The sequence below is a fragment of the Ranitomeya imitator genome, chromosome 10 (genome assembly GCF_032444005.1).
Source record: "Ranitomeya imitator isolate aRanImi1 chromosome 10, aRanImi1.pri, whole genome shotgun sequence".
Taxonomy (NCBI): Eukaryota; Metazoa; Chordata; class Amphibia; order Anura; family Dendrobatidae; genus Ranitomeya; species Ranitomeya imitator.
This window is the reverse complement of record NC_091291.1, coordinates 45,345,244-45,371,490: the sequence shown is the minus strand read 5'-3', so window position 1 is coordinate 45,371,490 and position 26,247 is coordinate 45,345,244. Positions and strand designations below refer to the sequence as shown.

The 26,247-nt window shown below is 41.8% G+C and overlaps 1 protein-coding gene across 1 annotated transcript in view; it reads left to right on the top strand.

The window, feature by feature from the left end:
- Positions 1–19,577, top strand: part of GRIN2D (glutamate ionotropic receptor NMDA type subunit 2D) — a 593,213-nt gene extending 573,636 nt beyond the window's left edge. The window contains exon 12 of the mRNA XM_069740746.1: positions 17,851–19,577. Coding sequence (XP_069596847.1) covers positions 17,851–19,350 — 1,500 coding nt within the window. The 3' untranslated portion in view covers positions 19,351–19,577. The remainder of the gene's footprint in view (positions 1–17,850) is intronic.
- Positions 19,578–26,247: the final 6,670 nt, after the last annotated feature.

Here is a 26,247-nt window from a genome sequence, read left to right as displayed (position 1 = left end):
TCTCAAACCACTGCTCACAACTCCCAAACCAATCAGGTATAGCAGGTTATCACTGGCAGTTATTAAAGAAAATAAGTGAGTGGTTATGCTAGAGGGAAGTGAAGAACTACCAACAGCTGAGACAACTCAGGATGGAAAGCTTTAGGAGACAGAAAGCATGAGGAGAGCTACATAGATGGCAAAGCAGATACATGCAGTGCAGGTGAATGTGTAGATAGACCAGGGGTTAACATTGGCAGCTTGCTGCCCCTGTGCAAGAAATGTGCCTGGGTCCCTCTCCCTGCCTGACATGCCACTTATGATGAGAGCAATTCTGCAATGGAGCTCCCAGACCCTCAGGCTATGAGCAACAGGCCTGAGTGCTCTTATTATTACTGCCTTATATATATATATATATACATATATATATATATATTTATATTTTTTAACCGACATACACCACAGATAATCACACAAATACCATGCATACACAAATACATACTAGTGTGCTTGCGGCCAGGGCCCCCTGACTACAGATGAATACGCACCATTGGTTGCCACCATGCAGGAGGACAGAGGTGGCAGCCATTGAACGCTTCCACCAGCTAGGTGGAGAAAGCATGAATTGACCTGCATGACACGCCACCTTTTTTAATTCTTTCACTCTGCACACCGCTCTCTCCTCGACTCTTGTTATCCACATAATTACGGGCAAGAGTGAGAGAGGCCTGGTGCTGCTTGACAATGGGTCCTCTCGCTCCCGCCCATAATCTTGGCTGAGTGCACCCATAATTGATGCATGGTCTGCCACCATGGGCAGTACGCCCCTGGATGCAAGGGCCCCCTTTCACCTCTGGGACCCTGTGCAGTTGCACCGGCTGCATCGTTGGTAAGTCCACCCTTGAAACAGACACCATGATCTTGTGATGCCTGAACTAGAGGAGAACACTCTTTGTCGCGGTATCACCGTGGCACTAATACTGAAGTTATTAGGGGGTGCTAAGGTATCTTATCTAATAATGTAGTATTCTGGAGTGCTTGTTATGATAGTATAGTAACTCACTTGAGAAAATAGATAACACACTAAAAACTGCAACTGACCCTGTTGGTTTCTGTACAGGCTAGAGATCTTGATCCCGCGGTCCTTAGTAGTTCCTACATGAGCTGAGATAGCCCTAACGATAGACTACAAGATGGCTGAACTACGCTTCCTGAAAGGCCGTCGAGCACTTCATGTTCCTCCTAAGTAACCGGAGGGTAGAGCAGAGTGCAAATTACCTACAGAAGGGAATATATTGATATAGAAAGAGATCCCAGAGTGATTAAAACAAACCACAAAATACAAAATATAGCATTAAGTATGTTCTGTTAGAAAAGATGTTGCCGACTTCCTAAAATGAAACCAGAAGATAGGTGCAGGGTAAAACAGCATAAATAGCAGGGAGATAAACCATAGCTGGTCTTTCACTGACTAGCTTAAATTACAGCAGTATGCTGAACATCTAAATGAGACTATCACCAGCAGAAAATACCAGCCAGGGACTAGTAAATCAAACCTCATCCAAATGGTTATTGGACAGACAGATGGGTAAATGACAACATCTATTACTATAGATGAGAGAATTTAAACAATAATATTCATGGTCCATACTGGACACCAAGTGTCCGTGCACGGAACATAAAAATAGACTTCTTCTGGCAGCCCAAACTTGCATCATGTTGAAAAAAAAAAAAATAATAATAATAATAAAACTGTGCAGGTAAAGCTGACAGCTACCTGCTGCAGCACTCAGCTGTCATCTTTATATTGGCTGGTTATCAAAAACAGAGGGGTCCCCACGCATTTTTTACAATTACTTAAATACATAATTTAAAAAACTACGTGGAGTCCCCCATTTTTTATAACTAGCCAAGCTAAAAGAGACAGCTGGTGGTCTGGTATTCTCATATTGGGACAAGGCCAAGGTTACTGGCCCCCTCCAGCCTTAAAAATAGCAGCCAGTAGCTACGACAGGCAAAGCACATCCATTAGATGCTCCGATTCTGGCACTTTTCCCTGTTATTCCCACTTGCCCTGGTGCATTGGCAAGTGGTCTAATAGTTTTGGGGTTGATGTCAGCTGTTTTATGTCCTCTGTCATCAAGCACAGGAGTTAGCAATGGAGAGGCGTCTATCAGACACCCCATTACAAACCCAGTAAGTAAAAGGTAATAGAGACGAACCCAGATCAAAGTCCTTTATTTGAAGAAAACACTCCCTGACCCTCTTTTACCCATTTATTAATGTAAAAATAAAAAATCTAAGCTATACTCACCTGTCCGCCATTAATCCATTATGCTTATGTCCCATGATGATGCCCAACTCTGTTACATTTGGTAGCATTGCTGAGCTTTGATAAATGTTACTGCTCAGCCTGGCAAACAGCTCTGTTGTGAGTTCTGTTTTTGGGCTCCCTCTGGTGGTTACTGATGGTACTGGGTGACTTGGGTTCTCTGCGGTCTCTGGTGTCCACCTGTTCCATCAGGTTATGGGAGTTTCCTATTTAACCTGGCTTTTTTGTCATTTCCTCGCCGGCTATCAATGTAATCAGCGTGTCTTTTTACCTTTGCTCCCTGCGTCTGTTATCTTCAGGACAAGCTAAGTTTTGATTTTCCTGTTCCACGTTTTGCTTAATTTTTGTCTTAGTCCAGCTTGCAGAGATGTGATTCCTTGCTGCTGGTTGCTCTAGTGGGCTGAAATTACTCCTCATGTTCCATGAGTTGGCACATGAGTTCAAGTAATTTCAGGATGGTTTTTTGAAGGGTTTTTCGCTGACCGCGCAGTTCACTTTTGTATCCTCTGCTATCTAGCTTTAGCGGGCCTCATTTTTGCTGATTCTATTTTCATAACTACGTATGTGCTTTCCTCTCATTTCACCGTTATTACATGTGGGGGGCTGCTATTTCTGTGGGGTGTTTCTCTGGAGGCAAGTGAGGTCTGTGTTTCTTCTTATAGGGGAAGTTAATCCTTCGGCTGGCGCGAGACGTCTAGGAATCATCGTAGGCACGTTCCCCGGCTACTGCTAGTTGTGTGTTTAGGTTCAGGATCGCGGTCAGCTCAGGTTCCATCACCCTAGAGCTTGTTTTGTTTTTGTGCTTGTCCTTTTGTGATCCCCTGCCATTGGGATCATGACAGTATAGCCGGCCCGAAAAAATTGGTCATCGTTTTGGCTGAAGTAGGAGGAAAAGTAGTCTGAGGAAGTTTTTTTTTTTTTCCCTCCTCCTCAGTGTTTGCTGCCTAGCCTTAATTGCAGCTTGACTGCTTCTTTCCTCCTCTTAATCCTTGAATGGCTCTGACCTCAGCTGTTTATTATGGATGTCCAGAGTTTGGCTTCCAGCCTGAATAATCTTGCTGCTAAGGTTCAAGATATACAAGATTTTGTTGTACATACGCCTATGTCTGAACCTAGAATTCCTGTCCCAGAGTTTTTTTCTGGAGATAGATCTAGTTTTCTGAATTTTAGGAACAATTGCAAGTTGTTTCTTTCCTTGAAATCTCGCTCCTCTGGAGACCCTGCTCAGCAGGTCAAGATTGTTATATCTTTCCTGCGGGGTGACCCTCAGAATTGGGCATTTGCATTGGCACCAGGGAATCCTGCATTGCTCAATGTGGATGCGTTTTTTTCTGGCATTGGGTTTGCTCTATGAGGAACCTAACCTAGAGATTCAGGCTGAAAAAGCTTTATTGGCTCTCTCTCAGGGGCAAGATGAAACAGAAATATATTGTCAGAAATTTCGGAAGTGGTCGGTGCTTACTCAGTGGAATGAGTGCGCTCTGGCTGCAAAACTCAGAGATGGCCTTTCTGAGGCCATTAAAGATGTTATGGTGGGGTTCCCGGCGCCTACAGGTCTGAATGAGTCCATGACTATGGCTATTCAGATTGATCGGCGTTTACGGGAGCGCAAACCTGTGCACCATTTGGCGGTGTCTTCTGAACAGGCACCTGAGATAATGCAATGTGATAGAATTCAGTCCAAAAGTGAACGGCAAAATTATAGGCGGAAAAATGGATTGTGTTTTTATTGTGGTGATTCAGCTCATGTTATATCAGCATGCTCTAAACGCACAAAAAAGGTTGATAAGTCTGTTGCCATTGGTACTTTACAGTCTAAGTTCATTCTGTCTGTGACGCTGATTTGTTCATTATCATCCATTTCCGTCGATGCCTATGTAGATTCAGGCGCTGCCCTGAGTCTTATGGATTGGTCATTTGCCAATCGCTGTGGGTTTAGTCTGGAGCCTCTGGAAGTTCCTATTCCTTTGAAAGGAATTGACTCTACACCTTTGGCTATGAATAAACCTCAGTACTGGACACAAGTGACCATGCGTATGACTCCCGTTCATCAGGAGGTGATTCGCTTCCTGGTACTGTATAATTTACATGATGTCTTAGTGCTTGGTCTGCCATGGTTACAAACTCATAACCCAGTCCTGGACTGGAAAACAATGTCTGTGTTAAGCTGGGGATGTCAGGGGGTTCATGATTATGCATCTCCGATTTCTATCGCTTCATCTACTCCTTCTGAGGTTCCAGTATTTTTGTCTGATTATCGGGAGGTTTTTGAGGAGCCTAAGCTCAGTTCGCTTCCTCCTCACAGGGATTGCGATTGTGCTATAGATTTGATTCCCGGCAGTAAATTCCCTAAAGGTCGTTTGTTCAATCTGTCAGTGCCAGAGCATACTGCTATGCGGAATTATGTTAAGGAGTCCTTGGAAAAGGGACATATCCGTCCATCTTCGTCCCCTTTGGGAGCAGGTTTTTTTTTGTGGCCAAAAAAGATGGTTCCTTGAGGCCTTGCATAGATTATCGTCTTTTGAATGAGATTACAGTCAAATATCAGTATCCTTTGCCATTGTTGACTGATTTGTTCGCTCGCATTAAGGGGGCTAAATGGTTCACTAAGATTGATCTTTGGGGTGCGTATAATCTTGTGCGGATAAGGCAGGGTGATGAGTGGAAAACCGCATTTAATACGCCTGAGGGCCATTTCGAGTATTTGGTGATGCCTTTTGGACTTTCTAATGCTCCTTCTGTCTTCCAGTCTTTTATGCACGATATTTTCCGTGAATATCTGGATAAATTTATTATCGTGTATTTGGATGATGTTTTGGTTTTTTCTGATGACTGGGAGTCTCATGTTCAGCAGGTCAGGAAGGTGTTTCAGGTCCTGCAGGGCAATTCTTTGTTTGTAAAGGGTTCTAAATGTCTCTTTGGAGTCCAGAAGATTTCTTTTTTGGGGTATATTTTTTCCCCTTCTACTATTGAGATGGATCCCGTCAAGGTTCAGGCTATTTGTGACTGGACGCAGCCTACATCTCTTAAGAGTCTACAGAAGTTCTTGGGCTTTGCTAATTTTTATCGTCGCTTCATAACTAATTTTTCTAGTGTTGTTAAGCCTTTGACGGATTTGACTAAAAAGGGTGCTGATGTTACTGATTGGTCTCCTGCGGCTGTGGAGGCCTTTCAGGAACTTAAGCGCCGGTTTTCTTCTGCTCCTGTGTTGCGTCAGCCAGATACGTCGCTTCCTTTTCAGGTTGAGGTCGATGCTTCCGAGATCGGAGCGGGGGCGGTTTTGTCACAGAGAAGCTCCGATGGCTCAGTGATGAAGCCATGTGCGTTCTATTCTAGAAAATTTTCGCCCGCTGAACGGAATTATGATGTTGGTAATCGGGAGCTTTTGGCCATGAAGTGGGTATTTGAGGAGTGGCGTCATTGGCTTGAGGGTGCTAGACATCGTGTGGTGGTCTTGACTGATCACAAAAATCTGATGTACCTTGAGTCTGCCAAGCGTCTGAATCCTAGACAGGCTCGTTGGTCACTGTTTTTCTCCTGTTTCAATTTTGTGGTTTCATACCTGCCAGGTTCAAAGAATGTGAAGGCGGATGCTCTTTCTAGGAGTTTTGTGCCTGACTCCCCTGGAAATTCTGAGCCCACTGGTATCCTTAGGGATGGGGTGATTTTGTCGGCTGTCTCCCCAGACTTGCGATGTGCTTTGCAGGAGTTTCAGGTGGATAAACCTGATCGTTGTCCGCCGGAAAGACTGTTTGTTCCGGATAATTGGACCAGTAGAGTCATCTCCGAGGTCCATTCTTCTGTGTTGGCAGGTCATCCTGGAATATTTGGTACTAGAGACTTGGTGGCCAGGTCTTTTTGGTGGCCTTCTTTGTCGAGGGATGTGCGTTCTTTCGTGCAGTCTTGTGGAGTTTGCGCTCGGGCTAAGCCTTGCTGTTCTCGGGCCAGTGGATTGTTGTTACCTTTGCCTATCCGAAGAGGCCTTGGACGCACATTTCCATGGACTTTATTTCGGATCTCCCTGTCTCTCAAAAAATGTCCGTCATATGGGTTGTGTGTGACCGCTTTTCTAAGATGGTTCATCTGGTACCCTTGCCTAAGTTACCTTCCTCCTCTGAGTTGGTCCCTCTGTTTTTTCAAAACGTGGTCCGTCTGCATGGCATTCCGGAGAACATCGTTTCTGACAGGGGATCCCAGTTTGTGTCTAGATTTTGGCGGACGTTCTGTGCTAAGATGGGCATTGATTTGTCCTTTTCGTCTGCATTCCATCCTCAGACAAATGGCCAGACGGAACGAACTAATCAGACTTTAGAAACTTATTTAAGGTGTTTTGTTTCTGCTGATTAAGATGACTGGGTTTCTTTTTTGCCGCTTGCCGAGTTTGCCCTTAATAATCGGGCTAGTTCTGCTACCTTGGTGTCTCCTTTCTTTTGTAATTCGGGGTTTCATCCTCGTTTTTCCTCTGGTCAGATGGAGCCTTCTGATTGTCCTGGAGGTGGATAGGTTGCATCGGATTTGGAGTCATGTGGTGGACAATTTGAAGTTGTCCCAGGAGTGGGCTCAGCAGTTTGCTAATCGTCGTCGCCGCGTGGGTCCTCGACTTCTTGTTGGGGACTTGGTGTGGTTGTCTTCTCATTTTGTTCCTATGAAGGTCTCTTCTCCTAAGTTCAAGCCTCGGTTCATCGGTCCCTATAGGATCTTGGAAATTCTTAACCCTGTGTCGTTTCGTTTGGATCTCCCGGCATCGTTTGCTATTCATAATGTGTTCCATCGGTCGTTGTTGCGGAAGTATGAGGTACCTGTCGTTCCTTCGCTTGAGCCTCCCGCTCCGGTGCTGGTGGAGGGTGAATTGGAGTATGTTGTGGAGAAGATCTTGGATTCTCGTGTTTCCAGACGGAAACTCCAGTATTTGGTCAAGTGGAAGGGTTATGGTCAGGAGGATAATTCTTGGGTGATTGCCTCTGATGTTCATGCTGCCGATTTGGTCCGTGCTTTTCATAGGGCTCATCCTGGTCACCCTGGTGGTTCTCGTGAGGGTTCGGTGACCCCTCCTCAAGGGGGGGTACTGTTATGAGTTCTGTTTTTGGGCTCCCTCTGGTGGTTACTGATGGTGCTGGGTGACTTGGGTTCTCTGCGGTCTCTGGTGTCCACCTGTTCCATCAGGTTATGGGAGTTTCCTATTTAACCTGGCTTTTTTGTCATTTCCTCGCCGGCTATCAATGTAATCAGCGTGTCTTTTTACCTTTGCTCCCTGCGTCTGTTATCTTCAGGACAAGCTAAGTTTTGATTTTCCTGTTCCACGTTTTGCTTAATTTTTGTCTTAGTCCAGCTTGCAGAGATGTGATTCCTTGCTGCTGGTTGCTCTAGTGGGCTGAAATTACTCCTCATGTTCCATGAGTTGGCACATGAGTTCAAGTAATTTCAGGATGGTTTTTTGAAGGGTTTTTCGCTGACCGCGCAGTTCACTTTTGTATCCTCTGCTATCTAGCTTTAGCGGGCCTCATTTTTGCTGATTCTATTTTCATAACTACGTATGTGCTTTCCTCTCATTTCACCGTTATTACATGTGGGGGGCTGCTATTTCTGTGGGGTGTTTCTCTGGAGGCAAGTGAGGTCTGTGTTTCTTCTTATAGGGGAAGTTAATCCTTCGGCTGGCGCGAGACGTCTAGGAATCATCGTAGGCACGTTCCCCGGCTACTGCTAGTTGTGTGTTTAGGTTCAGGATCGCGGTCAGCTCAGGTTCCATCACCCTAGAGCTTGTTTTGTTTTTGTGCTTGTCCTTTTGTGATCCCCTGCCATTGGGATCATGACACAGCTCACACTGAGTTGAGCGTGAGAAAATGGCTGTGTGTGACCGGCAGTAACCTTAATGATGTCACCACTGGTCATATGCAGGCCTGTTCTCATGTTCATCTCAGTTTGAGTTGGTTGCCAAGGTGAGTGGTAACATGTGTTACCACTCACCACTCAACAATAAAACCAGTTGCAGTTGAGTTGAAAATTGTCGTGGAACTTCAGCATTATGGATTATTGGTGGAAAAGTGAGTATTACTTAGATTTTTTTATTTTTACATTAGTAAAGGGGCAAAAGAGGGTTATTGTGGGGGAGTGTTTTATTCAATTAAATTACTTTTTCTATGTGTGTCTTTCTTACTTTTGATTTTGGGTTTAGTAATGGGGGTGTCTTATAGAGGCCACTTCATTACTAAATCCTGGGGTTGGTGTCATCAGACATAAAACAGCTGACATCAACCCCAAAATTATTACCCCACTTGCCAATGAACCAAGGCAAGTAGGAAAAACTGAGGCTAAGCTCCAGAATTGGGGTGTTATTTCTGGGGCGGCTGAGGGTTGGTGATTTTAGTTTGAGAGGGGCACAGTTAACGTGCTGTCTGTTTAGCCTTTGCTGGTTATTAAATATAGAGGGATCCCACATAATATTTTTCTGGGGGTCCCCCATTTTAATAAACAGTAAAGGTTATGACAACAGCTGTGAGCTAAAAATAATAGCCTGGGAAACTTCATGGATACTAGTCACTTCCATGGATAATAGTACCTGCCCCAGCTGTCTGCTTTCCCTCAGCTGGTTAGTAAAATTAAGGGTCACTCCACACCATTTTTTTATTTTATTTATTTTTTAGCTGAATGCATGCACAGTAAAATGCACATGCACCTTACTAATTATCTCACTGACATATTTAATACTATGGGCAGGCACCAGCTGATGAATACTCTCATCAGCGTCACCTGCTCTCGCTTTTATCAGTGAGACCAGGTATAAAACTGATGACAGTAATACTCAACAGCCAATGCCTGAATTGCGGAAACTTTTTCCCTGCTGCTGGCTCACAAGCTGTCATCTGTGTGACAATGTCGGAACCGCAAGCTGTGACTGTCGGTAACGTGTAAGATTACCGTGGGTGAGAACCAGTGTTTTCCACGCTGTCACGTGCATGACAGCTGGGAAATGCTGGATGTTCAGGCCCCCATTCATTTGATTGGGTACCTTTCTGTTGAGAAGAGGCCGCACACACTACTGGCCACATTCTCTGCCTGATTTAATGACGCAAATTTAAAAGGTGCTGGTGTAAGAATAGACCTCTTGCACTGCTGTCAATCTTGTTATTCTGATCTAATACTTGAGATTACAGCAAGGCTGAGATAAGAAGAGGCTGCTCATACTTCTGCCCACGCTGTCAATCTCATCTATTACTGTAGTGACCAGGAAACTGAGTAAAGAAGCAGCAATTTATTCTGCTGTCCACCATGTCTATCTGATCTAAAACTAGAGCTGCTAGATATGATTAGTTTACTAATTAGTGTCCTATATAACAAATGGCAATTCTGAATAACAAATCCAACACAAAAAGGGGCAGTAAAATAAACCTTCACTTAAATGAAGCGAACCATCACTATTAAAACTAATTATTTTTTATGGGGTATAGTTAAGTGTAATGATGAATATCTGGCTTTTTTAAATAGATGCTAGAAGGACCGTAGAATGTTTTAATGTCTTGCATATACAAATACCATACTCAATGGGCTATCCCCTAGACTAGAGGTATAGGTATAAAAAGTGCCAGAACAAAGGGGAAAAGAAGTAGAGAGATAAGTAAATATAACAGTACTAACTTACTGCCAGGACGTGGAAGAGAGGCCCCGACGCGCGTTTCGCTGTTAGCGCTTCAATTTTCAATAAAAATAAATAATTTTAATAGTGATGGTTCGCTTCATTTAAGTGACGGTTTACTTTACCGCCCCTTTTTGTGTTAGATATGATGAGGTAAGACAAGGCCACTCATATGACTATCCACCACATCATTCTAATGTAATAATACTGGAGATACCAGGGAGCAGAGGTAAGAAGAGGCTGCTTGATCTCTAATTATATTACTGTTTTCCCATGAAGCCCTATACTTTCTTTTTTTTTCATGTGTTCACTTTTAGATAAAATGATTGCTATTTGTAGAACAGGTCTGTAGAACTGAGTTTCCTGGCCATAAAGGAGTGGAGATGCACATACCTGACCTCTTCTTTATAATCATTGTCTACGGGACTGTAGAAACAGACAAGCAATATCCTATGATTAAAGCATAACCTTCAACACTGGGAATATCCCTTTAAATGGAGTAATACTTAGGTTTTCTTATGTTCTTCTTATGAAAAACTTCATTTTATTGAAAGCCCAAATCATTAGGTGTCTCAAAAAAGCAATAATATGAACATCTGAAAACGAGACAACATCTGTTCATGGTATTATAACTTTTACTTTATAAATATTCAAGATATTTGAACATATTCGAAAAAGGCATGTTGCATTGAATTTTAGGCGAGGTAAATACGCCCATCTATAATGCACGTCAATGTCATGTCAATAATGCAAGCTACTTTCAAGCTATTTTTATTCCGCTATGTCACTAAATGGCTTAAGATGAATTAGAAGGAAAATAGAACGTAGCAAGATAAATACATTGTTGTATAGATTGTATTTAGAGTACAATCCTCAACATTGAACTTCAAAAAAGAAAAAGTCAAGGAATTTTGGAAATCACATGATGGGTAGAAATGCTAAAATAAGCAAATTAAGAAAAAATGGAAACAAAATTATCATGTATGAACACAATGCACAGAAGGGTTTTAATGGTTGTCTGAGGAATATTCTGCAGTGCTGAATGGAGGTCTTTCCTCCTTAGCCTACTTTCACACTAGCGTCGGGCTCGGCCCGTCGCAGTGCGTCAGGCCGAGGTTACCGACGCTAGCAGTGAATGTGCCGCTCAATGGGGGCAGCGGATGCATTTTTCCAGCGCATCCGCTGCCCCATTGTGAGGTGCGGAGAGGTGGGGACGGAGTTCCAGCCGCGCATGCGCGGTCGGAAATGGCAGACCGTCAGCAGCAAAAAACGTTACATGTAACGTTTTTTGCTCCTGGCGGTCCGCCACAACATGGTGCAACCGTCGCACGACGCTTGTGACGTGTGTCAATGCATCGCAATGCGTCGCTAATGTTAGTCTATGGGGTAAAAACGCATCCTGCAGACAACTTTGCAGGATGCGTTTTTCCCATAAATGACGCATTGCGACGTATTGATAAAAACGCTAGTGTAAAAGTAGCCTTAGACCTGTTTCACACTTCTGTCTTTGAGCTCCCATTGAAATACATTGTTTTTTGAGAAAACAGGATCCTGCAAAAAAATTTGCAGGCTCCTGCATTTTCTCATAGACTTGTATTAGCGACGTATGGCCACACGTTTCGTCCGTCGTGCACTGGATCCTGCTGAATTTGACGGCCCGTTATTTGGAAATAAACATTCAGGAGGCCTCCTGCGTCATACGTCGTTCCACACAATGGGAGCCTATGGACGCAGGATCCTGCGGTCACTGTGAAGCGCAGGAATCCAGTGACGGATCCTGTTGTTACATTTGAGCATGCATGGAAGCATTTTCCAACCCGGGGAAAAAATCTCATTCTCTCTATAAAAATTCAGGCGGCACATCCCCAAAATACTGGAAACGTTGTGCACGTTTTAACACTATTTTCTAAACGTATGTCGCTCCGTCTCGGCGACGCATTAGGACAGGACACTGCCGGCAGAAGTGTGAAAGAGGCCTTAGCGGTGAATCCTGCTTTTGTCTTGAATGCAATAATAACCGGAGATTTGTCTGGAGATCATATAAACAACGCCATGAAGAAGTCTTCATGAAGGAATGACAAACTGGTTCTACTCTCAGGATTATGCTGTGGGGTGACATATTGTATTGTATCTGGAACCCTTAAGTCTTATTTCCAGCTGCCCTAACAGCGCAGCATTATATTGATTTAGTTATGGAACCAGCAGTGCTGTTATTTCTTCAAAGTGTCCTAAGAGCTGTTTTTAAACATATAAATGCAAGGCTGTATATTACTCATGCTACTGTGAGCAGCCTACTAGGACTAAATGTGCGACCATCGCAAGCACTGTCTCTGTCATTGGTCGGTAATTGCAAAAGAATAATTCAAAAGACTAAAACTCACCAGGTAGATGTCTCCAGCACCGTTTGTGTATAAGTTATAGAGATCCAGAAAGCCCGTAGGCCAGAACAGGCATATATACTTCAAGCAAATTAAAAAAAAAACTAGAATCTCTGTTTAATTGGAAAAGAAGCTGCCAGCAGCAGATCTTGATGATTTGCCCAAGTGCATTCAGAGTAGCAGAACATTCTTCAGACAACTATTAACCCCTTTCTGCCATTAGACGTACTATTCCGTCCATGTGGGGTGGGCTTTACTTCCCAAGGACGGAATAGTACGTCATAGGTGATCGGCCGCGCTCACGGGGGGAGCGCGGCCGATCGCGGCCGGGTGTCAGCTGCTTATCGCAGCTGACATCCGGCACTATGTGCCAGAAGCGGTCACGGACGGCCCCCGGCACATTAACCCCCGGCACACCGCGATCAAACATGATCGCGATGTGCCGGCGGTGCAGGGAAGCATCGCGCAGGGAGGGGGCTCCCTGCGTGCTTCCCTGAGACCCCCGCAGCAACGCGATGTGATCGCGTTGCTCCGGGCGTCTCCTATGTTCCTCCCTGCAGCAAGTCCCGGATCCAAGATGGCCGCGGATCCAGGTCCTGCAGGGAGGGAGGTGGCTTACCAAGTGCCTGCTCAGAGCAGGCACTTGGTAACGCTGCAGTGCTGTAAGTCAGATCGGTGATCTGACAGAGTGCTGTGCAAACTGGCAGATCACCGATCTCTATTGTCCCCCCCTGGGACAAAGTAAAAAAGTTAAAAAAAAATTTTGCAAGTGTGTAAAAAAAAAAAAAAAAAATCCTAAATAATGAAAAAAATATATATATTATTCCCATAAATACATTACTTTATCTAAATAAAAAAACAAAACAATAAAAGTACACATATTTAGTATCGCCGCGTCCGTAATGACCCGACCTATAAAACTGGCCCACTAGTTTTACCCCTTCAGTAAACACCGTAAGAAAAAAAAAAAACGAGGCAAAAAACAACGCTTTATTATCATACCGCCGAACAAAAAGTGGAATAACACACAATCAAAAAGACAGATATAAATAACCATGGTACCGCTGAAGGCGTCATCGTGTCCCGCAAAAAACGAGCCGCCATACAGTCACATGAGCAAAAAAATAAAAAAAATTATAGTCCTGAGAATAAAGCGATGCAAAAATAATTATTTTTTCTATAAAATAGTTTTTATCGTATAAAAGCGCCAAAACATAAAAAAAAGATATAATTGAGATGTCGCTGTAATTGTACTGACCCGAAGAATAAAACTGCTTTATCAATTTTACCAAACGCGGAACGGTATAAACGCCTCCCTCAAAAGAAATTCATGAATAGCTGGTTTTTGCTAATTCTGCCTCACAAAAATCGGAATAAAAAGCGATCAAAAAATGTCATGTGCCAGAAAGTGTTACCAATAAAAACGTCAACTCGTCCCTCAAAAAACAAGACCTCACATGACTCTGTGGACTCAAATATGGAAAAATTATAGCTCTCAAAATGTGGTAACGCAAAAAATATTTTTTGCAATAAAAAGCGTCTTTCAGTGAGTGACGGTTGCCAATCATAAAAATCCGCTAAAAAACCCGCTATAAAAGTAAATCAAACCCCCCTTCATCACCCCCTTAGTTAGGGAAAAATAAAAAAATGTATTTATTTCCATTTTCCCATTAGGGTTAGGGCTAGGGCTAGGGTTAGGGTTAGGGCTAGGGTTAGGGTTAGGGCTAGGGTTAGGGTTAGGGTTAGGGCTAGGGTTAGGGTTAGGGCTAGGGTTAGGGCTAAGGTTAGGGTTAGGGCTAGGTCTAGGGTTAGGGTTAGGGTTAGGGCTAGGGTTATGGTTAGGGCTAGGGTTAGGGCTAGGGTTAAGGCTACAGTTAGGGTAAAGGCTACAGTTAGGGTTAAGGCTACAGTTAGGGTTAAGGCTACAGTTAGGGTTAAGGCTACAGTTAGGGTTAAGGCTACAGTTAGGGTTGGGGCTAAAGTTAGGGTTAGGGTTTGGATTACATTTGCGGTTGGGAATAGGGATGGGATTAGGGTTAGGGGTGTGTCTGGGTTAGAGGTGTGGTTAGGGTTACCGTTGGAATTAGGGTTAGGGGTATGTTTGGATTAGGGTTTCAGTAATAATTGGGGGGTTTCCACTGTTTAGACACATCAGGGGCTCTCCAAACACGACATGGCGTCCGATCTCAATTCCAGCCAATTCTGCGTTGAAAAAGTAAAACAGTGCTCCTTCCCTTCCGAGCTATCCCGTGTGCCCAAACAGGAGTTTACCCCAACATATGGGGTATCAGCGTACTCAGGACAAATTGGACAACAACTTTTGGGGTGCAATTTCTTCTGTTACCCTTGGGAAAATACAAAACTGGGGGCTAAAAAATAAGTTTTGTGGGAAAAAAAAGATTTTTTCATTTTCACGGCTCTGCGTTATAAACTGTAGTGAAACACTTGGGGGCTCAAAGTTTTCACAACACATCTAGATAAGTTCGTGGGGGGTCTAGTTTCCAATATGGGGTCAATTGTGGGGGGTTTCTACTGTTTAGGTACATTAGGGGCTCTGCAAACGCAATGTGACGCCTGCAGACCATTCCATCTAAGTCTGTATTTCAAATGGCGCTCCTTCCCTTCCGAGCCATCCCATGCGCCCAAACGGTGGTTCCCCCCACATATGGGGTATCAGCGCACTCAGGACAAATTGCACAACAAATTTTGGGGTCCAATTTCTCCTGTTACCCTCGGGAAAATACAAAACTGGGGGCTAAAAAATAAGTTTTGTGGGAAAAAAAAGATTTTTTAATTTTCACGGCTCTGCGTTATAAACTGTAGTGAAACACTTGGGGGCTCAAAGTTCTCACAACACATCTAGATAAGTTCGTGGGGGGGTCTAGTTTCCAATATGTGGTCAATTGTGGGGGATTTCTACTGTTTAGGTACATTAGGGGCTCTGCAAACGCAATGTGACGCCTGCAGACCATTCCATCTAAGTCTGCATTCCAAATGGCGCTCCTTCCCTTCCGAGCCCTCCCATGCGCCCAAACGGTGGTTCCCCCCCCACATATGGGGCATCAGCGCACTCAGGACAAATTGGACAACAAATTTTGGGGTCCAATTTCTCCTGTTACCCTCGAGAAAATACAAAACTGGAGGCTAAAAATAATTTTGGGGGGAATGTTTTTTTTTATTTTCACGGCTCTGCGTTAGAAACTGTAGTGATACACTTGGGGGCTCAAAGTTCTCACAACACATCTAGATAAGTTCCTTGGGGGGTCTAGTTTCCAATATGGGGTCACTTGTGGGGGGTTTCTACTGTTTAGGTACATTAGGGGCTCTGCAAACGCAATGTGACGCCTGCAGACCATTCCATCTAAGTCTGTATTTCAAATGGTGCTCCTTCCGAGCCTTCCCATGCGCCCAAACGGTGGTTCCCCCCCACATATGGGGTATCAGCGCACTCAGGACAAATTGCACAACAAATTTTGGGGTCCAATTTCTCCTGTTACCCTCGGGAAAATACAAAACTGGGGGCTAAAAAATAATATTTGTGGGAAAAAAATTTTGTTTTATTTTTACGGCTCTGCATTATAAACTTCTGTGAAGCTCTTGGTGGGTCAAAGTGCTCACCACACATCTAGATAAGTTCCTTAGGGGGTCTACTTTCCAAAATGGTGTCACTTGTGGGGGGTTTCAATATTTAGGCACACCAGTGGCTCTCCAAACGCAACATGGCGTCTCATCTCAATTCCTGTGAATTTTGCATTGAAAAGTCAAACGGCGCTCCTTCCCTTCCGAGCTCTCCCATGCTCCCAAACAGTGGTTTACCCCCATATATGGGGTATCAGCGTACTCAGGACAAATTGTACAACAACTTTTTTGTTCCAATTTCTTCTCTTACCATTGGGAAAATAGAAAATTGGGGGCGAAAAGATCATTTTTGTGAAAAAAAAATATTTTTTATTTTTACGGTTCTGCATTATAAACTTCTGTGAAGCACTTGGTGGGTCAAAGTGCTCACCACACCTCTAGATAAGTTCCTTAGGGGGTCTACTTTCCAAAATGGAGTCACTTGTGGGGAGTTTCAATGTTTAGGCACATCAGTGGCTCTCCAAACGCAACATGGCGTCCCATCTCAATTCCAGTCAATTTTGCATTAAAAAGTCAAATGGCGCTCCTTCCCTTCCGAGCTCTGCCATGCGCCCAAACTGTGGTTTACCTCCACTTATGGGGTATCGACGTACTCAGGACAAATTGTACAACAAGGTTTGGGGTCCATTTTCTCCTGTAACTCTTGGCAAAATAAAACAAATTGGAGCTGAAGTAAATTTTTTGTGAAAAAAAGTTAAATGTTCATTTTTATTTAAACATTCCAAAAATTCCTGTGAAACACCTGAAGGGTTAATAAACTTCTTGAATGTGGTTTTGAGAACCTTGAGGGGTGCAGCTTTTAGAATGGTGTCACACTTGGGTATTTTCTATCATATAGACCCCTCAAAATGACTTCAAATGAGATGTGGTCCCTAAAATAAAATGGTGTTGTAAAAATGAGAAATTGCTGGTCAACTTTTAACCCTTATAACTCCCTAACAAAAAAAAAATGTTGGTTCCAAAATTGTGCTGATGTAAAGTAGACATGTGGGAAATGTTACCTATTAAGTATTTTGTGTGACATATCTCTGTGATTTAATTGCATAAAAATTCAAAGTTGGAAAATTGCGAAATTTTCAAAATTTTCGCCATGTTTCCGTTTTTTTCACAAATAAACACAGGTAATATCAAATAAATTTTACCACTATCATGAAGTACAATATGTCACGAGAAAACATTGTCAGAATCACCAGGATCCGTTGAAGCGTTCCAGAGTTATAACCTCATAAAGGGACAGTGGTCAGAATTGTAAAAATTGGGCCGGTCCATAACGTGCAAGCCACCCTTGGGGGTAAAGGGGTTAATAACCTCATTGATAGCATGCCAAGACATGTATGTGCATGGAATTCTTTGCTTGACACTAATTTTTGATACTGAATTAATTGAGATGCTTTGAATATTTTGTCTCTATTTTGTCATCATTTGCAGATCATTAAAATGTCTATAAATCCTGTGATTTCCAGAATTCTATGATGTTTCCTTCTTGGTGTTGCAATTTCAATGTTGACCACATACAGAATTTAGGAGTTTCATGGCTTAGTGTACATACACATATGTATGTATATATATCAACATATGTATTTACATATATACATATATATAGAGCGAGCAAATATGAATGACAAAAAGAGAGATAATTTGTAAATGATTAATGTAGACTATGGAGTGTTGATTATATACACTGTGATAAACATTTGTTGTAAAGCGGATGAACAAAAAATTTTTCCATTACATTTTCTGAATATACCGTAATAGCATTAATAATAAAATAATAATTCCATTAGAATAATATTTACAAGGAATTGTCAGTGCTGAATATTTCATCTGTTTTTTTCTGAACCTTGCATCTTCAAAGGCTTATAAATGACTATGCATTTCTGTTTTACCTTCAGGGCATGTACAGCTGTTGCAGTGGTGAAGATCCAAAGGCTATAGACCAACAGCTTCCTACGTTAAATCATTGTTATCCACCTCAAAGAATACCAGCACTATCAAATTCAGTAGCACCACCCCCACCACCATCTGCTCCTTTACCATGTTCCAACTTTTTGCCACGAGAAAGACGCATAGTGGAAAGATGGCGTCATGCCAGGAGTCCTAATTGTTATAAAGATATGTATACTCCAACACGCACTGTCCATGATCCCAATAGCAAAGTGGCCGCTCCTCGCCATTCTCATAAGAATGCATTTTCTGATGGCTTTCACAGATATTATGGTCCTATTGAGCCTGAAGGACTTTCAGATCATTTAGTAGAGTCAGGGCAAGCTTACAGCAAAGACAAAAAAATATCTCCTTGTCAAATGTCACCACCATCTCAAAGGGAACACTTCCTAGAAAATCCACCCTCTTATTTTGCAATTGTACGTGAAAAAGATGCTCCAGAACCGCCTGGTTGGCAATCAAAAATTTCAAGAGGTCTCTATGAAAATTATCAAGGTGGAAAGGAACGGACTCCAAAATCAGGTGGCGGAGCACGAGGAAGTCGCACGCCTGAAACAGCAGTGAAAAAATTTGACCACTTGGGCAGTAGTTACCAAACAAAGAGTACGTGCGAGATGGAATGTGAAGTTTATAGTGGTGGTGGTCCAAATGCTAGCACAAGCCGCCCAAACAAAGCCAGTGTGGAGGTATGTGATGGTTCACACTATGGAGGCCATACAAGGTTTACATATGAAGATGAGCGAAGTTGTGGAAGAGATTGCCACCATCGCCGGGAAGACATAGACTTGGAATCCCAACCTTTGCTTCACAAAAAGTCTAATCGTTCTCACATGTGCAGGAGTCATTCTCATCCTCTAGTTATGAGCGCCAATCAAAGTAAATATGCTGACCTTTCAGATTCTGATTCCGATGTATGTGAGAGAGAGCCTCCATGTGTAAAATCAGAAATGGGTCATAACTGTTGGTACTCACCAAATTACTTCTGCACATACCCATCAAGAGAGAGGGAGCGACAAACATCAGCTGCACCTCGCAAACCTATGAGATATTGGTCAGTAGATAAACTCGGCAAATATCGGCAGTTAAGCAAGGAGTACCTTCCAAATACATGCCATGGTTCTTGCTATTGTAATAGCTTAGAATTGCTACAGCCTCACTGCCATAAAGAGCCAAGATACTTCAGCTGCTCTGACGAAAAGCTTGAGAGAAGATTAGACTGGGATCACCTACGGGGAGGTCACTGCTCTTTTCTCCACCATCATCATCACTCCTGTGATTTAGCTCCCATACATCCTACCTCCCGTAGTTTGGAGGACCTAAGCAGATGCCATTTGAGATGTCATAGACACATCTTTTCACCAGAATGTCAACCTAGATCAAGTCATAGTGGAACCCTTTATAAAAGAAGGGGATCTGCACACTTCTCTAGTTTGGAATCCGAGGTATGACCAGAGGAAACCAACCTATTTCAAGGCCACTAATGTTTAGTAATGGAAAATTTGTTCTATATGAGTTGAAACCAAAACTTAACATAAACTCGGCTACAGTCGTGAAAAACTTTTGTCTTAAATGGGCCATATTAGACTACAAATCTTAATATCCAGATTTACCAAGTAAATACCAAGGATATTTTTTCTGTTATCCTGTTGCAGCTTTGCATTAACTGGTTAATTTTTTGAGAAGAGCTTACACTTATTACCTACTGGCTGGACCAGCAGAATGACCCATTTGCAATCAAGTCATTGAAGGAATTGCTATTGAAATGGATGGGAGGTTCAACCAATATTTGAGGTGGTCATGTCGAAAGTTTAAAAAAATCAACATCTACAATCTGATTATTTGGTGTGATCGAGACATTGATATAGAGGAGGATTTGATATGTAGAGGTGTAAGAGGTGGAGATAAATCGAGAAGCCGATAAATGGACATATTTTATTAGACTCTCCTCTTCTGCTTTTACATTTGAGGAAATGTTAAGGGCTTATTTAGACATTTGTAACACTTTTAAGCACACTGCAATAGATACATAAATAATTGTGACTAGGTAAAATTAGTATACTTATATAATTAATTAGCTATAGTATTCCTAGATATTTTTTTTTTTTTTTGTTTTCCACTGTTATTATTCAGCCAAAACAATGAAAGCCTTTGGCTGCAATGTGCTTCTTAGCTTCAGAACAGAATTTTTAATGTAAAATATCAACTATATCTAATAATACATATTAGTTGTAAGAATTTTTTTAAATATTCCTTTTCTTATTTTTGGAGACAAAACTGTGATATATACATATATATAGATATATATATAAAATGGAAAAAAAAAGTTTTTTTTACTACATCTGTTATTTTGTTGTTGACATACATACAATTTTTGGACATCGCGTGAAGGGTTTGTGTTCATTTAAGGTGGTAATGGATGTGAGATTATTGTCTAGTGTTTAAGAGTTGACTCCTGTTCCCCGATGCATATTATTTTTCTGCCTCAATCCATTTTTTACTAGAAACAAAATAATAAACTTAGTGGCCTATTGCTGTAGCAACGAGCCATTGGCCTTTTCAGGTAAATTCTTACATTCTGTATTTTGATTGTAGCATTCATTTGAGTTCTCTTGCTGATCTACTATGAGGTTGGTGCAACTGCTGGAATATTCAATCTGCCTACCCCCTAATATCGAGCCTGCGCAATGCATAGCTCTAGCACATATTTTGTAAAAACCTATTATTTGCTTTGTTTGCATCTATTATCACTATTATACATGATATTCCCAATTTGTCACTGGTTACATAAACATACAGTCTGCATTTTCCAATTCACCATATGTCTGATCACCATAGCTAGTGAATGGATGATACTGGTCATTTTGCACCAAGAAAATTGTATTATGTTTAGGAAAACAATATGCTGCTGTTTGGCTCTATATGTATATATTCTTTAACTACCCCTTTTTTAGCACTGTGACCCCCTAAGTGCCACACAATGCTAATCAGATGTCATTGCTGGACTTAGTTATGGACATGCCACAAAAGATGTTAGGTCCTGAAAAGCGTTATTGGACTATTATGAAATTGTAATACCATTTACAAACATCTTATAAGTATTATTATCACTTTTAAAAACTATATTGGTGTTTGAGTGTCTTAGGATGATAACATTTTTTTCAGATGTATCTCTTAACCCTGCTGTTGTCTTCGGTCAAAAACGACCGACCTTAAACTTCAATATTCTTTAAAATATTCAAGATGCGGCTCTGAAACCCGTGGCAGACCGACCCATCCTCATTTAAGTCAATCAGCCACAAGTTTCAGAACCGCATCTTGAACACCCCAAACAATACCAAAGTTCAAAATCGGTCTCCCCAGACCGAAGACAACAGCATTAATAACAAAGTAAAAGCTAGTTTATGTCTTATTTTATTCCCACTGCTACACTGAGTTTTTTCTTTTCTGTTTTTTTTTAATCCAGAGATATGGGCTTTTTTATTTAGTGCTATTTTTTTTATGGTCGTGGCTCTCGGGATCCTCAGGGGCGTGTATTTAGGTTCCTCTGCATACATGAGCAACGCCCCCTTGTAAAGACCATAAAATTTGCACTACATAAATAGGCCAATATCTATGGAACTGGATGACAGATTTAAAGAAAACATAAAAAAACATAAAAAATGGAAAATTCAGGGGAGCAACTGGAATAAAATAAGCGCAAACACTGGCTACTTTTGGATTACTGACGGCATTAGGATAATTAAAACCCTTTCACCTTAATTGTCAGCCTTATTTCATGCACTAGAATTGAATTTCTTATGATTTATGTACACAGTAGAGCTTATATGATGACACCCAGAATCCCTACAGCTTCATAGTATGCTGTCATAGACACTCCATGTACAGCCGTATGGTGACTGTGCTCACTGTCACTGGGCAAATGTATTCCCTGGCTGAAATGATAGTTTTTGTTCTGTTGGAGTCCATATAAAGCTAGCAAAAAATATAAAAGACATCTTTTTGCATTCACAGGAAATTGGGGGCAATTGAGGGTAAAATATGGCCCTATAGATTTCTATGAGCCCTTTAATATTTATAACGGTTTCCTACTGGTGATGAGCGAATATACTCGTTGCTCGGGTTTTCCCCAGCACGCTCGGGTGATCTCCTAGTATTTGTTAGTGCTCGGAGATTTAGTTTTCATTGCCGCAGCTGCATGATTTACGGCTGAGTACATGTGGGGATTGCCTGTTTGTTATGGAATTCCCACATGTACTCAGGCTGTCTAGCAGCCGTAAATCATGCAGCTGCGGCGACGAAAACTAAATCTCCGAGCACTAACAAATACTCGGAGATCACCCGAGCGTGCTCAGGAAAACCAGAGTAACGAGTATACTCGCTCATCACTATATCCTACAAATCCGAGCTTAATCTGAGCCATTATGTAGATGTTTGCATGTAACGTCAGGGGCCAAATATAGAAATTAATCCATTCAGAGGAGATATATACAAATTGGTCTCGCTTTTTCATATGAAGAGGATCCCAGTCTTTCTAATAAGATAAACTGTTATATAATTTGTAAGAAAAACTCTTTAGTAACCAAAATGGTCAGTTTTATTTCTCACTTGGTATTGCCGAGTAACACATAGCATATTAACGTTAAATTAAATATTGTTTTCTTGTTTGGAAGTTTGACACTGATGGCCCATCCTTAGGCTGTCAACTGTTCCCGGTGTTGGTTGTGGTCAGAACTGCTCAGTTACGAAGCTCCACAGCTCCGTCGACAGAATTGTGGCCATGGTCAGGTACTACACATCCGACCCCGATTGATTTAAATTGGGGTGGATGTGAGGTACCCGGCCAAGGCCACTATACTGTCGAGAGAGCTGTGCTGCGAAGCTCCGTAACTGAGCAGTTCTGGCCACTGCTGACATCGAGAATAGCTATTCGGCAAAGGTGACGGGTGTCACACCCCCATGAGCAGACATTGATGACCTATCCCAAGGATAGACCATGAATGTTAAAGTTCCAGACAACCTCTTTAAATCAAATCAAAATTACATTCTGTAACTTTTGTCATGTACGGACGTCATACTATTTAATTTGGCTTCTTTTCTTAGCTATTGCCAGTGCTAAATTTTCATTCTTAAAGGATCACTGTGGTGATTTTTCTTTATTTTTCCTTCTATTAGCAAGTTGTAATCTGAATGCAGAGATTGTACTGTATTACTCACCAATCACCATCTTCTGCTGTTTCCAGTGCCAGTCTGGTTTGTTTTGGGATTATGTGACCGCATTTGTATCCCGACAAAGCACACCGTGTCTTATATGTAGTGATGAGCGAGTATACTCGTTGCTCGGGTTTTCCCGATCCCGGGTGACCTCCAAGTATTTGTTAGTGTTTGGAGATTTAGTTTTCATCGCCGCAGTTGAATGATTTACAGCTACTAGACAGCCTGAGTACATATGGAGGTTGCCTGGTTGCTAGGGAATCCCCACATGTACTCAAGCTGGCTAATAGCTGTAAATCATTCAACTGCGGCGATGAAAACTTAAAATCCAAACGCTGACAAATACTCGGAGATCACCCGAGTGTACTCGGGAAAACCCAAGCAATGAGTACACTCGCTCAATCACTACTTATATGTTTAGCAGAGGGCACTTTTTAAATGTAAGTCTATAGGACTGAGTCTCATGGATGTACATTATGAAACGTAAAAAGTTTCCGCTCTTTCCGCTCCACACAGTTGAGATTCTGTGATTTGGCAGTTCACAAAAGCGGCCATGTGGTTTTGGAGCTACTTTGATGCAATCCGCATCATATATTATATTTTTTAGATGTAGCTTAGACTTTCAAGAGAAAGTCTCTAATGGATTTACTCACCACCACCCTTGGACACCACAAAGTCAAAACTGTTCTATCAGTAGATATGTGCAGTGAACCTACAGCCCTATTCATATAATCCTACCCTGCCTTTAAGATTTGTGTCAGCTGTCAAAATCTTCACTTTAATATAATGAGTAGAATGAGTAGAATGGCTGCTTATCTTGGCTCCCGCAGCCTAGTAGCCATGCTATTCTGCCAGTGAGTTTATAGTTTTATAGAAAAAAAAGTTTAAAGGGGCCACGTTTTACCCCGAAATATTGTTGAAAACCCTAATAGAGCATTGGAGAAGTGTATTCTCTATAAATACATAACATTTTCCTCCGTGTTACTACTCCAGGTCTTTTTATTTGTAGCTAGATTATAGGTCAACCTGCAGTGGTGGACCGCCATGCTCAGTAGCTTTCTTGCTCTTTCCCGCTCGTGGTTTGTAGTGATCTAATAATGAAGAGACCAATCTTATATGATAATGAGTGAGAGAACTAATGCATGTGAATTAGGTATTAAAAGTAGGGTGTAGGGTCGAGAGAGGAAGAGATTGATAGATAGATAGATAGATAGATAGATAGATAGATAGATAGATAGATAGATAGATAGATAGATAGATGGATAGATAGTGCATAAGATATTTTTTAGTGGGATCACTGGGACTGTTTGCTTTTTGTGAGGGACACTTGCTCTTCGAAAGTCTATGGAGGAACCATTTGTAAAAGTAGCGTCGAGAGAGGAAGAGATAGATGATAGATAGATAGATAGATAGATAGATAGATAGATAGATAGATAGATAGATAGATAGATAGATAGATAGATAGATTGTGCATAAGATATTTATTACTGGGATAACTGGGTCTCTTTGGTCTTCGAAAGTTTATGGAGGAACCATTTTGACTGCTATTTACTCCTGGGAAATTCTGTTGCTCTCTGGTCACAGAACAACCTTCTGCCTGCCCACCGGACGTGCAGAGACCAAAACTGTCGGAGACTAAGAAAAGAGGCTGAAAGGGGTGCACATTTTATTGGAGAGCAATAGTGTGCATAACTCCATTTTCTTTATTCAATTTGTGGGATAATCTCGTTAATCATTGTCTCCTAAAAAGTTATGGAATCTATTCTCTCACGATTTGCTCACATTTACATAAGGATTTCTGTTTTCAGTCTGTTACGGAGAAAGAAAAATCAATGTATGCAGGGGATGGATCTGCCACCACATGATGTATACAATTTGTGCCCTATAGAGCAATGTGACTATGATTAGGGTCTTTCAGGTTTCAGGCTCGATATCCGTTATTATCAGAAAATATAGTGCTGCTAGCTGCGCTAATTCATACAATAGAAATATTACTGAAATATCAACAAAACCCAAGACTGCGATCAATTGTACTAGCCTGACAGCTGCTAGAAGTAAAGTAGTAGTTGTCTGGAGTTTTTATTTCTTTGGATGTTAACAAAAATGTTTACATTGATTGACAGCAAACAGAGATCTCAAACATAATGATGAACTAAACGTAATATTTTGTAACTTTAGGCATTTTCATGCTAGTTTCATGCACACAATGGGGGCATGACACTACAGCATGTCTAACTCATGATGATCTATGGTGTTCCGTATGCTGAAATCTTACTCCAGTCCCTGACTGGAGTAAAATTTGTGGCAAGGAGTATAGAGACACATGCTACCTCTCAGATACTTTTAATTCATTGAAATGCATGTGCCTCTTAAAGTATCAGGGGCATCTGACTCCACTATGCCAAGTATCAAGACTGGAATGAAAATTGTCAATCTGGATGAATCAAGGCCTTTAGCTATAGCTACATTCAATAGAAATTCCCCCTTACACATTCACCTGCAAATACGGTAGTTGTAAAATTCAAATCAGAGATTTATCAATGTAAATGCACCTGGATTCTGGCTGAATTTGTGCCATAAATCCTATCTTACATGCCTTTGCACCTTGTTTATTATTTATTTTAGATGACTTTTCAACCTGACCACGGTTTAGTGAAAAAGGTCTGTGGTGTCAATCGGAAGGATTTGCAAAATGTTGCACTAAAATTTTGGCAAAAGTTATGGGAGAATAATGAGTCAACTAACAAGTGGTGTAAATTTAGACTACATAGCCTAAAAATGCACCCTATTTAACAGAAGGAACCACTTTGATGGTGCATTTGAAGAACTGCCTAAAAGGGTTGTCCAGCCAAAACCGATAAGTCTACAGTTACACCGTGTGAATGCAGACTTATGAACCCCCAACACATGCACTTAGCGCTGCTGGGATTTGCCTGTTTCTTACTTGGGACTGGAGGGTAAGATGAGTTATACATAGCCTTGGCTATATGTATAGGGTGAGGCTGTGCCCTCTAGTAGTACACGCCCACTGTCCAGCCACATCACTAGATGGGGTGCTTCCTCGGCTCAATACAAGTGAATGGAGTGAGGCCACTCCCTCTATTTAGACATGACCACTGTCCAGCTGCATCACT